Here is a 14,888-nt window from a genome sequence, read left to right as displayed (position 1 = left end):
CTTTTTTGATACCATAACAGATTATTTAGTTATATTTCCCTACATTGCAACACTGTTTGAAAAGTGTTTAATTGGCTGCAAGCCAAGTGGAACATGCTGAGGTCATAAAAGGCACTATATAAATGCGAGTTCTTTCTCTCATTATCTCATTGCTTGTTTGTCTTTGTTCTGGGCAAATTGGCTGCTGCGATCCCTACATTACTACTGTGCCTACACTTCAAAAAAAGTACTTCATTGGCTGTAAAGTGTTTTTGGACTGTCCTGAGGTCTGAAAGGTGCTGTATAAATGCAAGTCTTTCTTACAAATTATTTTAAGTAATAAGTTAGACAAATTCTGAATGCACAATTAATAAAAACAACAACTGTATTTATATAGCACCTTTAACAAAATAAAATGTCGGAAGGCACCTCACAGGAACATTATAACCAAATTATGGCACTAAGCCACATAAGGATATATTAGTGCACATAACCAAGATCAAGAGTGGCTTAAAATTAGAGAGCTAGACAGGTGTAGACAGGCAACTGAAGGCATGGCAATCAAAGGTGGAGCAATTAAACTCGGGCAAACTCGAGGCCAGAATTAGAGGAGTGTAGATATCTCGGAGGGTTGTGAGACTGGTGGAGATTACAGAGATATTTAAGGAAGGATATACTTGCCTTGGAGGCGATTATAGTGAAGTTTCACTTGTTGCTCCCTGGGATGAGAAGAATGCCCTGTGATGAGGGGCTGAGTAAATTGGGCCTATCTTCTCTGAAGCTTAGAAGAATGAGAGGTGGTCTCATTGAAACATACAAGATTCTGAAGGGGCTTGACAGGTTGTTTCCCCTAACTGGGGAATCTAGAATAAGGGGGCACAGTCTCAGGATAAGGGGCTGATCATTTAGGACTGAGATGAGAAATTTTTTAACTCAAAGGGTTGTGAATCTTTGGAATTCTCAACCCCAGTGGATTGTGGATGTTCCATCATTGAATACAATTAAGGCTGAGATAGACTGATGTTTGGTCTTAGGGAATCAAGGGATACGGGGAGTGGGCAGGAAAGTTTTTAAAAATATATTTTATGGGATATGAGCATCGATGGCAAAGCCAGCATTTGTTGCCTATTCCTAGTTGCCGTTGAGAAGGTGGTGAGCTGCCTTCTTGAACAGCTGCAGTCCATCTGGTGCGGGTACACCCACAGTGTTGTAGATGGGGAGTTCCAGAATTTTGACCCAGCGACAGTGAAAGAACGGTAATATAGTTCCAAGTCAGGGTGGTGTGCAGCTTGGAGGGGAACTTGCAGATGGTGGTCATAGAGTCATAGAGAGATACAGCACTGAAATAGGCCCTTCAGCCCACTGAGTCTGTGCTGACCAACAACCACCCATTTATACTAATCCTACATTAATCCCATATTCCCTACCACATCCCCACCATTCTCCTACCACCTACCTACACTAGGGGCAATTTGCAATGGCCAATTTACCTATCAACCTGCAAGTCATTGGCTGTGGGAGGAAACCGGAGCACTCAGTGGAAACCCACGCGGTCACAGGGAGAACTTGCAAACTCTGCACAGGCAGTACCCAGAACCAAACCTTGAGTCGCAGGAGCTGTGAGGCTGCAGTGCTCACCACTGTGCCACCCCACTGTGGTGTTCCCAAGCATCTGCTGCCCTTGTCTTTCTAGGTGGTAGAGGTCATGAGTTTGGAAGGTGCTGTTGAAGGAGGCATGCTGAGTGCATCTTGTAGATGGTACACACTGCTGCCACTGTGTGTGGTGAAGGGAGTGAATGTTTAAGCTGGTGGATGGAGTGCTGATCAAACGGGCTGTTTGTCCTGAATGTTGTCGAGCTTCCTAAGTATCGTTAGAGCCACATTCATCCAGGCAAGTGGAGAGTATTCCACCATACTCCTGATTGTGACTTGTAGATGGTGGACAGGCTTTGGGAAGTCCGGAGGTGGGTTACTCGCCACAGAATTCCCAGCCTCTGACCTGCTCTTGTAGCCACAGTACGTATGTGGCTGCTCCAGTTAAGTTTCTGGTCAATGGTAACCCGCAGGATGTTGACAGTAGGGGATTCAACAATGGTAATGCAGTTGAATGTCCAGGGGAGATGGTTAAATTCTCTCTTGTTGGAGATCGTCATTGCCTGGCATTTGTGTGGCATGAATGTGTTTAATGGTAGAGCAGGCTTGAGGAGCTGCATGGTCTACCCGTGCTCCTATTTCTTATGTTCTTGTGAGGCTGTGAAAGGATTGGAAAAGGATAAGAATTTTTCATTTAAAATGTTTATCCAGAAGCTAATGGAGGCCAGTGAGCACAAGGGTGCTGGGTGAAAGGGACTTGGTGGGAGTTAGGCCACAGGCAGCAGAGTTTTGGATGACTGCAAGCTTAGAGGGTAGAACGTGGGAGGCTAAGCCAGGAGTGCTTTAGAATAATCTGGAGATAACAAAGGCAGGGATGAGAGTTTCATCAGATGAGCTGAGGTGGGGCCGCAGCTGGACGAGGTTACGGAGGTGAAAAAGGTCTTAGTGATGGCGTGGATAATGGTCCGAAACTTAATCTTAGGATCAAATATTACACCGTGGTCACAAACAGCTCGGGGAGGGATGGGAGCGGAATTTGCGGCAGGTCTGGAGACGATGGCTTCGGTTTTCCCAACATTTAGCGGGGGAAAATTTTGGCTGATCTAGTACTGGATGCCGGGCGAGCAGCCTGACAACTTGGAGGCGGTGGCATGGTAGAGCTGGGTGTTGTCAGCATACATGTGGAAACTGATGTTGAGGTTTTTTTTTGGATAAAGTAACAAATGCAGGTTACGATTCAGAAATAGTGGGAAGTGTTGTGAGCAACCGTCTGCAGCTGGTTAAAGAGTTTAGTGCGCACTCAGGAGGGTTGTCCTGGAGGAGTGTGTTTTGGAATGAGTGTGATTCCGCTTCCGGGACGGGGAGGGGGCGGGGCCGGCGCCTGCCGCATGTTTTCCTCACACTCGCTCAGTCCGGCAGGTAACAGAGGAAGGAATGTTCCTCGCCTCATACAAAAAGAAATAAGAACACCTACCTGACCTCGGAGGGGCGGCTGTCGGGGAAAAGCCGGCTTGTGTGATATGAAGGTCACTATAATGTCAGCAAGGTGGTACTGAGACGTTGGTCGGGCGGAAGGGAGGAGGAGGAGGAGGAGGGGGAGGAAGAAGAAGAAGAACAACAGTCGGTGGCAAATCGCTCTCGTTCTCTCTCTCTGGAAACATTAAACCGCCCGGGAGGATGAAGAAGTTTTTTGACGCTCGGAGGGAAGGCGCGGCTGCGGCGGGAGGAGCGACCGGCCTGTCCGCGAGCGCCGGCGGGTGGTCTTCCTTCCAGGGGAAAGTGTACGTGGTGGGCCGCTACCAGGTGACGGTGGAGGAGCTGATCGCGGAAGGTGAGGGGGCGGGGGGAGAGTGACGGCGGCGCGAGCCCCCCGCGCGGGGGTTTAAACCGACCCGAACATTCCAAACCCCGCGTTCTAGAACCAAGATCCGTTAAACTGTCACCCGCTTGAGGGGGAGGGGATTTACCAAACCTCAACATCGATCTAATGGCACAATTTAACATGTTATTCACCATCAATATGAACATTCGCAAAATGGTTTTTCCCAGTTTTGGAATGTTTTTGAATGCAATGCACTTTTATGTAAAACAATTTTTAAAAAAAAAAGCCTTTAAACAGACTGCGGCTCTATTTCTCCCCCTCTGGAAAAGAGGTTAAGAGATGACCTGATGGAGGTCTTTCAAAATTATGAAGGGGTCTGATAGGATAGACATTGTGCAGATGCTTCTACTTGTTTGTTTGTCCAAAACTAGGGGTCAGACATATAATAAAAGTAAAATACTGCAGATGCTGGAAATCTGAAATAGAAACGGAAAGTGCTGGAAATGAATACTCAGCAGGTCTGGCAGCGTCTGTGGAGAGAGAGAGAGAGAGAAGCAGAGTTAACCGTTTCAGATCTGTGACCTTTCATCAGAACGCACCTGACCTGAGTATTTCCAGCACTTTCTGTCATAAATACAAGTTCGTCATCCAATAAGGAATCCAGCAGAAACTTATTTAGCCAGAGAGTTAGCATGTGAAATGATAACCACGTTCCTTTAGTTGAGGGGAAGCATTTAAGTACATGAGGGAGAAAGGAATAGAAGGCTGCGTTGATAAGGTGAGATAAAATAGGGGGGACGAGGCTCTTACCAAGCATTATAAAGGTTTAGACCATTTGGGTCAAATGGCCCGCTTCTGTACAGAAAGTTCTATGTATTCCTATGTAAAACTTGGTTATTTTAAATAACATTTCCTCTTTCCAAACTTCAAATGCCACTTTGTGAATTTTGAGAGTACGTCAAGGAAATGGGCAACACTTCTTTAAAAAGAAACACCTGTGGTTTCCACCACCTGCGTTTGTAAAGTTGGGTTTGGTAATAGTCAAGCCAACACTGCTATTTTGTCGAGAAAGCCTAATCTCAGTAAGTTCAATGAGAACAACTCATACCTAAGTAGGAATATGAAGTAAAGTGAGTGCTTCAGGTCTGAAATTAACAACTTGAAATTCACAGCGGGTCAATTGGTATCAGGTCAAAGTTGACTTTTCAACTTTAACATTTCCTTACTATTGGTTTCCAAGTAATTTAGTATTTTTATTAATTTGTTTAGTGTTTTGTTGGTCATCCTTTTATGTTGCGAAATAAAAATAACACAGTAAAAAGTGCCAGCAGACATTTGATTGCATCAGTTGAAAGTGCACCAAAAATTGACCAAACTCTCAAGTTAAACACCTTTCATTTCAGTTTATCTGATTTATATAGGCTGTTTGCTCTGAAAAGGCAATGGTTTTCTTAGTTAAGAATTTGTAAGATAGCCTGCGACAGACTGTGAAATTTGTGAGCAACTTTTTTTTTTAACTGGAACATATGTTTGTGTTATTAGTGACTTTGTAAAATTCTGTTTGCTTTTATTTTTTGTAATTTAGTACTACAATTTTACAAATTATGGTAAGCACATTTTAAATTATAAATGAAATCGATCCATCCTTTTTCACCCACCCACTCTAAGGTTAAGGTTTTAGGCATGCTTGTCCATACTTACTTATTTTCTTGTTCAAACATGTGATCCCAGCTCTTAACAGCTTGGGTCTTTCTTGTGTTTATTACTTTCATTATTCTGATATGATAGCTGCATTGCTGACAAGAGCATGGATTCACAGATGTGCAACATAGATATTTAATTTCGCAGGTGTGAAATGTGGATTTTGTCAAGTAACCAAAAAAGATCATTCATTTAACCATGACAGCAAAGATTAATGAATGGTACCCATTATCTGCTAATGAATGTTCCAGAATTTTTAATAAGCTTAGTCTCCTGTTCCAACATGAAACTTGCTGAAACATCATTAGGCAACAAGCTTAAATACGTTTTCAATCTTTGTTGAATTTAACTTACCATGCTGCCTTTAATATCTTTAGAGCAACTTAAGACCCACCTTGAAATGTGGTTTATCAGATTTCCTTACTGTTATAATCTGAGATCATTAATGTTAAAAATACGAGATATAATTCCCTGACCAATTTAAAGAATTACACAAGATTTCATGTTTTAACACTTTTTTATTACAGCTAAACTAGAAGAAATCCCCATCAACTAAATGGTACGTTGTAAGTAGCTGATACCCCAAATTACAAAGAACATTATTTTCTTAATACTTGAAAACCTCACACCACACTTGTATGTAACACTGTCCTTTTTGATAGCAATCCTTTGTGGTTAAAATTCCCAAACTGCTCCTAGTTGCAATGTGTTGATCTCCCAGACCTTTTCAAAAATCAATGTCCTCTTCACACTTCTCAGCCCTTATGACCTGGACATCCGTGAATAAGGCAATTCCTGGTGATCCTGCTGGTCGTCGTCTTCTCTGCAAGCTTCAACTTTCAAAATGGTTCAAGTCTTTGCAGTCTTTTACCGTCTCAGGCTTCTGAGAGCAGGTATTCCCCCCTCTCCATTTTGAGAATGCTACCAATGGTTGTCTTCCTTACAGCCTGCTCTGAGGCTGCAACTGATTGGGTTCCCTTCTTACAGCCTGTCTATCTTCAGAAAATCTGTTAAATTTATCTGGAACCAAACATTAGTAGCTTATTGTCCCTTTTCCAATGTGCAAAGTGCAGAAGTCTGGTTTCACAGAGCCACCTGGGCCTTCCATTATTCCCAAGTGTTAACAGCTGACTGGTACATTTGCGTCTTCAGAATCACTGTCTCCTTGTTTACGACGCGAAAGTCTGGGAGGGTGAGACCCATTGTTATTCAGGTGTTCGCCCTGCAGTCTCTTTTCAAAAAAAGTCTTTGATCTGTGTTCTCTGTTGTCCTGGTAGCCCAAGATTTCTATCTTGTCCTTTAGCAGAGTGGATGAGAGGTCACCTAACCTTCCAGACTCCCATCTTAAACTTTAAAAAATTACAATATTTTGAACATAATCATGTTACAAGTCTAGCGTTCATAACATTTACGAACAACAATGTGAACATTGTCATCTCTCTCTCTCTCGCCAATAAGTGGGCTAAGTGCTCAGCTAACCTGTACAGGTCAGCAATGGTCCTTTTACATTTTGGCCATTTGCCAGATAGTGATATAATCATAATTGGTTTGGATTCAAACTGTAGTTTGACCTGAAGCTGTGAAATTTTGATTTCATCAGTTCCTGTCAGACACAAGATTGGGTCTCAATTGGTACTAGATTGCCAGTGTCGCTAAATAGTCATAAAGGTACCTACTGTTGGGAGAGGGCACCAAATCAGAGTGGTGCATTAATGTGCTTGCTGGGGTTAAAGGGAACTGTTTGGACAGATTAAGAAGTAGCAAGTCATGCTCTCCTTAGCAATGCTTGATGGCAAAACTGGATGCCAAAAGTTTTTTTGTTCCCAGTATCAGTGTTCTTCCACTAGATGCGTACAGAGAGAAAAAAAACAAACCAGTGCTATTGGTAACAATTTCAATATGGCAGAGTATATTTACTCCAACAGTGCTTTTGAAATGTCTAACTATTTTACAGCTAACTATAAAAAAAGACTGCTGTGCGGACAATGGTGTCCTATGACTTGGTTGATTTCTTGGAGTCAATGGCACCTTGTCATTGACTTTTCTTTTAATGTACAAACATTCTGACATATAACTTTTTTTCTCTTTTTGGGAATGTTTTGGAAATATTTCAGATGATTCACTGTATAAGATAAGATGCTAAAGGGGCTGTATAGGGTAGACACAGATTATTTCTGGTGATCGGGGAATCTAAAACATGGGGGCACAGTCTCAGGATAAGGGACTGTTCATTTAGGAGGAGAACTTCACTCAAAGGGTTGTGAATCTTTGAAATTCTCTACCCCAGAGGCTTGTGGATGCTCCATCGTTGAATACATTTGAGGTTGGGATAGATGGATTTTTGGTGTCTCAGGGAATCAAGGGATGTGGCGAGTGGGCGGGAAAGTGGAGTTAAATGCTAAGCTCAGCCACGATCATTTTGAATCGCAGAGCAGGCTCGATGGGCTGAATGATCTACTCTTATTTCTTGTGTTATTGTGATTAGGCTTCTCTCTAAATGTTAAGCAAGGCTTGAATTTTGTTGTGTTCCTTATAGAGACAAACAACAGAACATCATTGTGTTGGAACAGAACATCATTATTGCACTTTTTGGGAGTGAGTCTGGAGACATTTTACCACATTATGCCACGCCTGTTGGGTTACAGTGTTTTGATGTACATCGAACCCTCAAACTCCACCCTCAGGATTAGTACAGTAATTCTTCAGATGGGAGAATCCGCAATCCTGAGAGATTTAATTATCCAGGAAGCTAAAAGAAAAATCTATAATATGATACTAATGGTCTATTCTAGTGTGATTTGGAACTTAATTGAATACATACTTGAGTTCAGCCAGTTAAATAATAAGACTTGCATTTATATAGTGCCTGTAAAGCAAATACAAATGCTGGAAGTACACAGTGGGTCAGTCAGCATCTATAAAATGAAAAGACAGGTTATGATGTTTTGGCTGGGAATTCTTCATTAGATTTTAGATTTTTAGCATTTGCACATTTGCTTTTTTTATTTTGTATGTTTAACACTTTAATATGTTTTCCAGAAGTATCAAGAGCTTCAGGCAGTGAAATACTTCTGAACTGCAGTCTGTGAGATAGTGATTTTGCTTACAAAAAGATGTCATGAACAATAATGAAATGAATCATGACCAATAATGAAATGAATCATGACCGTTTTGTTTTTGGTTGTACAACAATATTATCCAGGGTACTGAGAAAACTCTTTGCTCTTGAAAGAGTGCTATGGGATCTTCAGTGTCCAGCAGATCAGACAGATTTGGGGCCTTAGTTTTATGTTTCCTCTGAAAGTCAATGCAGCCTCTCTTCAATACTGCAATCAAAATGTGGGTAGTCCACATCAGGGCGTCCAAACAATGGCTTGTAGGCCCTATATAGCCCCAACATCTGGTACTCCAACCATTAACCTCGGCTAACAGTCCCTATCAATGTTTGTTTTTGCTGGTTTGCTCTCCTGAATTTTGTGCACCTGGAGAATCGGAAAAGATTGTTCTGAGTGCTTAAGCATCATTGTTTCTGTTAAAGTGTGAACTATAGCAACAACTAATGAGAGCATTGATGTAAATTTTATGTGGCCTCCAGCATTCCATGGTATGTACCTATGTGGCCCGTGAAGACAATAGCTTGAACTTGCCAGGCCCAGATAATGTGTTCAAATCCTGGAGTAGAACCAGGAACCCTGAGCTCAGAGGTGAACTAACCACAGTCAACAACTTGCACTATTACAGGGCCCTTTTTAAATAACACAATTTCCCAAGATACTTCAAGGAAGTTTATATCTAGAGGAATAGAATACAAAGGGGTAGCAGTCATGCTTCAGCTATGCAATGATCTAGTTAGACCAGACCTCGAGTACTAAGACTGGTTCTGGGTCCTACACTTTAGGAAGGATATATTGGCCTTTGAGGAAGGGCAGTATAAATTTACTAGAATGATACCTGGACTCTAACGGTTAAGCTATGAGGAGAAATTAAATAAACTAAGGTTGTATTTCCTGGAATTTAGAAGATTGAGGTAGTTTGATTGATTGAACTATTCAAGATATTAAGGGGAACGGATAGAATTGATTGGGAGAAATTATCTCCGCTAGCTGGAGAGTTTAGGACTAGAGGGCATAGTCTAGAAATTAGAGCCAGACCTTTCAGGCATGAAATTAGGAAACACTTCTTCGCACAAAGTGTGTTGAAGTTTGGAACTCTTCCGCAAAAGGCAATTGAAGCTAGATCGCTTAATTTTGAAACTGAAATTGATAGATTTTTGTTTGCCCCATATCCCTTAATACCTTTGGCTAAGGTGGGTATGCGAGTTAGTTCGCAGGTCCCCTTTGATCTCATTGAATGGTGGAGCAGGCTGAAGAGGCTAAACGACCTACTTCTGTTTCTATCAGGTATCAGGAACTGCAGGGGAGGAGGTGGTAATGGAAGGTGAGCAGTCAGATGTGGGAAGAAAAGTAGTAAGAGGGAGTGGCTTAGAAAGAGAATTCTGGAGTGCAGCACCATAATAGGTGAAGACAATATCATCAGAAGGAAGGGCTGCACATTAGACCTGAATTGAAAAAGTGGAGTGTGGAAGCCAAGAAGTAGGCTAAACAAGTAAGATGGAGGGAGGCCTCGAGGTATTTAGTAATGAGGGTGAAGATCTTGAAATCCTCTCTTGCAAATGGGGAGTTAGTGAAAGCCTGCAAGAATGTGGGGCTGGTGAATGAGCAAATCTTCCTATTAAATAGGATTTGGGCTGTAGTATTCTAGATGAGTTGCTGTTTGTAGGTTAGAGATAAGGACAGCGTATTTTGTTTTGGGTATGTATTGTAAAAAAAAAAATTGAGCTTTGTTCTCTAAAAGGTATCAAAGTACTCTCATTATATATTCAGAAAGCACACTGCTACAAAAATACTTGGAAGTTATTTTTGTCTTAAACCCTACAGTATTTGTTTCTCACAGCTTGGCCCCTCTGGTGAAATTCCTGGCAGAAAACAATGGGGCCATAATTTTGGTCTTCAGTAATGTAAGTTCCCAGGATCAATGGGCTCCAGATACTTTCTCTGGTTGGTCCAAGGTCATTGAGGTGATCTCTATTGGTGTGAGGACTAGACCAACTTTATAGGGGGGGGACCTAAACTGGTGAGGGGTATATTACGATCAGATGAGGAGGGGTCGAAGGGCTTCCCTCTTTTCCCTCTCCTTGTTTGACCGCAACAGGTTTAATTCTTTTTTAAAGTGGATGAACTGGCCAATTTAGTAGGTGTTTGACTACTTACTTGCTATGATCATAACAAGAGCCAATCGGACAGGTTTTCTTGAGTTTAACAAAGAAAGAGGTTAAATTTATTGTACTTAACTGAACTAAGTAAAATAATAAACTACGTGCCAACTTTCACATGCACACACACAAATAGGTTACAAAGTGGGGAAGGGTAGATTTGTCAAGTCAGTCCGTAGGAAAAAAGGGGTATACAGTCTGTAGAGTTTAGTGATTCGGCTGGCTTCTAGCTGAATTCAGTGGTCCAGAGACTTTTAGTTTGAAGTGATAGATGATTGCTTCAGTAGGTCTCTTGGAGACAACGATGCAGATGATTTCCTCCAAAGGGGTTTCTGATTGTAACTGGAGTATGCAGAGGTGGTCAGTCAGCAGGCAGGGTTCAAAACTTGCAAGCTGGATTGGAGAGAGAGTGAGAGGACGGACGTCCACTTGGATCTGCATGCGTTAGAGTCCAGATGCTTCTCCTCCTTGCTGCTGCAGAGAAACACCAGCTTAAAACCACAGTTTGGGTGGGAGGGGGCTTGTCACAAGTCAGTCACCCCGTGATTCAAGCATGGTAGATAGCAGTGTATTTAAGTTCCCTTAAACTTACTGGGTCTTGGTTATTTCTGGGATGAGCAGTCATTTCGTCTCCACCTCACAGGCCTTGCAATGTAGGATGCATTGTTGTAAATTAGTTGGCCATCTGAAGCTGGTAGCGAAGTCATCTTTCATCTGTTCCCTTTTTAAAATTTATTTAATCCACTGACTGGAGATCTGAATTTATATTTTTTAAAGAAAATTATCATTCAACAAAGCATGTTGGCGTGATAATTTTATAAATTACCAGTTTTCTTTCTCCCCATGAAGTTCTGCTTGGTTTTGGGCCAGTGGGTACCTGCTGCTATTTCACTGAAATATCCATTGTTCAGATTTGATTCTTGGTGTTGTGTTGTGTTGTAGGCTTGTTCCATCGTGACAGGAACCATAGCTGAAACTGAGTCTGCTTGTAACACCTGCAATAGGAATTGCTGGACAACCAGTAGAAGTTATTCCAGCACAATAAGTGATTAAACCTAGAACAGTCCTGGACTGTGTTCAGCTACTCACTGGAAACTCTTGACGATTGGGAATGTCACATTTGATGTTTTGTACAACCAAATGTCTTGTTCTCACTACATGTTTTGGACAGTGATGGATTGGAATAGAAACATTGCTTACATACTAAGAGATCAAACGGCATTGCAAGTTAGGAAGTCCATTTGACTCCTTGAAACAACTTGAGTTACTCCATCAAAGCATCTGACTCTCCTTTTTGCACTTCTGGATACATTCTTTATTCTTTCATGGGATGTGAGCATCGCTGGCACGGCCAGCATTTGTGGCCCATCCCTAATTTCCCTCGACAAGCGAGTGGCACGCTAGGCCACTTCAGCGGGCATTTAAGAGTCAATCTCACTGTCGTGGGTCTGGAGTCACATGTAGGCCAGACTAGGTAAGGACGGCAGGTTTCCGTCCTTAAAGGACATTAGTGAACCAGATGGGTTTTTACAACAATGGACAATGGTTTCCTGGTCACCATTAGACTAGCTTTTAAAAAAAAAAATTCCAGATTATGAATTGAATTCAAATTTCACCATCTGCTGTGGTGGGATTCGAACCCATGTCCCTAGAGCCTTGGCCTAGGCATCTGGGTTACTAATCCAGTGACATTACCACTATGCTCCTGCCTCCCCAGTAATACATAGAAACATAGAAAATAGGAGCAGGAGTAGGCCATTCGGCCCTTCGAGCCTGCTCTGCCATTCATTATGATCATGGCTGATCATCCAACTCAGTAGCCTGTTCCTGCTTTTGCCCCATACCCTTTCATCCCTTTAAACCCAAGAGCTATTTCTAACTCCTTCTTGAAAACATACAATGTTTTGGCCTCAACTGCTTACTGTGGTAGCGAATTCCACAGGCTCACCACTCTCTGGGTGAAGAAATTTCTCCTCATCTCAGTCCTGAAAGGTTTACCCCGTATCCTTGGACTATGACCCCTGGTTCTGGACTCCCCCACCATTGGGAACATCCTTCCTGCATCTACCCTGTCGAGTCCTGTTAGAATTTTATAGGTTTCTAGGAGATTTCCCTCACTCTTCTGAACTCCAGTGAATATAATCCTAACCGACTCAATCTCTCCTCGTACGTCAATCCCGCCATCCCAATAACCCTATCTGTACTTGGCTCCTTTTATAGACAAATTTAGTATGTTGAGAACTAGCCTAGGGAAATAAGCTGAGTTTAGAGGATCAGAAAGTGAAACCTTGACCTTGTTGGGTGCAGATGATCCCATACCATGATCATATTTTCCCAGGAAACTACTTCTGCTGGAAGGTCATCAACCTTAAATGTTAACTCTGTTTTTCTCTATCCACAGATGCTGCCAGACCTCCTGAGTATTTCCAACGTTTTCTGTTTTCATTTCAGATTCCTGGCATCCACAGTATTTTTGCTTTTGATCTAGTTCCTCATTCTTCTTTTCCTATAAATCTCACCCGTAGCGAATGACAAGAGGAAGTGAGGGCTAGATTATGAAAATACACTTGCATCTGAGAAAACAGTAAATGAAGTTGCAGCCTTGGTTGAATATTGCCAGTCATCATGCCTTTTCTGTACTTCTGTGCTGCTTATGGAAAAAGCGGAGTATAGTTAAACTGCATGTATGCTTTTCTTTCCCTGTTTGCATTCATGTAAACTTTTAAATCAATACTTGGGTTTAAATAAATGCAATTAAATTGTGTTAAATGCAATTTGGATTGAGTTACCTCAATATGACCTTGATAGCATGTATTACGCATTTTTTTCTTTAATGACTGAAAGCTCTTCAATTCTGTGATAATTGAATAGTTTAGAATGTAGACTCTGCAAGTTATTTGCTTTTGTCTAGTTTGTTGCTGCAATAATCCAACACATGCTGGTTTATTGTGATTGTGTAACATTGCATTGTTTAAACTTTACAAATGACAAATGTACTAATAATAAAAGACATGGGCTTCATGGCTGGGGTGGGAAACGAGTCAGAACAACTGCCAATGCAGTTATGTCAGAGTGGTGCGTTTGCAGCATGTTGATGGACTTCAACAATTTTATATGCACGTTTGTGTTTGAGGAAACAAAAAAAAAAATTGCCAAGCACTATTTGATGACTGTTAACATTCTCCAATAGCCATTATACCTTTTTGGTTAGTTTTTGAGGGATGCCTGCAGTATTGGATGGAGGCACTCCAAATATCCAGTGTTGCCATCAAGCAACAACCTTACAAGTGGAGCTCCCTATTGCACCAGCTTGAAATTTTCCATTTCCTCCACTGGATATCTCTCTGGCTTCTTTGAAACGGCCAATTTGTGACATTACTTTGCAGACCTGTACTCATTAACTTGAGACTGAGATGATTGCTTTTCAATCTGGTGGAATCATTTAAATTGCCACGCTGGAGTTTTTAATGCTCCGGAGAGGGCTCGCTAGTTCCTTTTTAAATGTTTAGAGGCAATGTCCATGCTAGATAAATATTTACATTGACTCCAGGTAGGTTTAGATAGTTTTTAGAAGGTCCAAAGGCCGTCATGCGTGTTTTTAAAAAAAAACCTGGTTTGACACTAAATAACATTTGCTATTCCCCATTTCCCTGTTTCTACAGGATCAATCTTTTATAGGGTGGGTATGAGTTTAGAGGTATTAAATTGCCATTTCTTATTATTTCCCAAAATGATACACTGGTTTGCCAGCTACACTTGCTTTAATGGCATTTGCAGAAATCTGTGTTGGTGGGTGCTTGCTCACATTGTTACATGAGTTAGTATAATGTTACACTTGAAGATTAGTGTCTTGGCATTTGCTCTACTCAGCTTATTAGCTCCCACCGGCCCTCAACCCATGGCATGGCACTAAGGTTTGCCCTATATTTTCTATGAATGCAGTTGAATTGATGCTGACTTCGACAGAGTTCTATTGGTCTTTTGCATTAGATTGTCTTTTTTTAAAACAACAGGTATTTGAGGGGGAGGGGAAATTATATGGGCTCCTATATTTCTTGAATTTTCGTACGCCATTTCCCTAACTGATCAAGCTCTAAGGATTTCAAGACTAAAATATTTCTGTGCCATTGTCCATGATTTTAAGCTTGGTTCAGTTGGTCTGATTCAGTTGTTGGTTTGTGGGATTTGAATGCTGCAGGGGGTGATTCGGAATCCTGACCTGCACGTGTTCAAAAAAAATGAAGTAGAGATACGCAGTCTCCTTTTAAAATATTTCATTGACCAGCTTGTCTCCTGAGAGTGGGTTGGTCACCCACTCTGACCCGCTTCTGTTAAAACTGATGATGGGTAGTTTGGAGATGGGTCAGGTTTGAGAATTTCAACATTTTTACCTGACCCCAGCCCACTCATCTTGGGGCTCCCCTCAATGTGTCAGGGCCTGGCAGGATTCTAGGATTTTGAGGGAAAAGGGAGCAAATTGCAGATGCCCTAGAAATTATTATTCTGGGCTCTGTTGGGTGT

General features: G+C 41.7%; 2 protein-coding genes across 9 annotated transcripts in view; one reads left to right on the top strand and one right to left on the bottom strand.

Annotated features, from left to right (window-relative positions):
• LOC137355501 (annexin A4-like) overlaps window positions 1-3,478 on the bottom strand; it is an 83,094-nt gene extending 79,616 nt beyond the window's left edge. For 4 of the 5 annotated variants that reach the window (XM_068020716.1, XM_068020715.1, XM_068020717.1 and 1 more), the window contains exon 1: window positions 3,047-3,478. The gene's annotated coding sequence lies outside the window, so the exon portion shown is untranslated. The remainder of the gene's footprint in view (window positions 1-3,046) is intronic. The other variant, XM_068020721.1, reaches the window with a different exon arrangement.
• The window catches only part of LOC137355500 (AP2-associated protein kinase 1-like), a 103,840-nt gene continuing 91,886 nt past the window's right edge, over window positions 2,935-14,888 (top strand). For 2 of the 4 annotated variants that reach the window (XM_068020709.1, XM_068020713.1), the window contains exon 1: window positions 2,935-3,403. In XM_068020709.1, coding sequence (XP_067876810.1) covers window positions 3,250-3,403 — 154 coding nt within the window. In that variant the 5' untranslated portion in view covers window positions 2,935-3,249. The remainder of the gene's footprint in view (window positions 3,404-14,888) is intronic. The other 2 variants (XM_068020712.1, XM_068020711.1) reach the window with 2 other exon arrangements.

The sequence above is a fragment of the Heterodontus francisci genome, chromosome 42 (assembly GCF_036365525.1).
Source record: "Heterodontus francisci isolate sHetFra1 chromosome 42, sHetFra1.hap1, whole genome shotgun sequence".
NCBI classification, from domain to species: domain Eukaryota; kingdom Metazoa; phylum Chordata; class Chondrichthyes; order Heterodontiformes; family Heterodontidae; genus Heterodontus; species Heterodontus francisci.
Note: the sequence above shows the minus strand (reverse complement) of the source record. Positions and strands in the feature narration are given on the sequence as shown.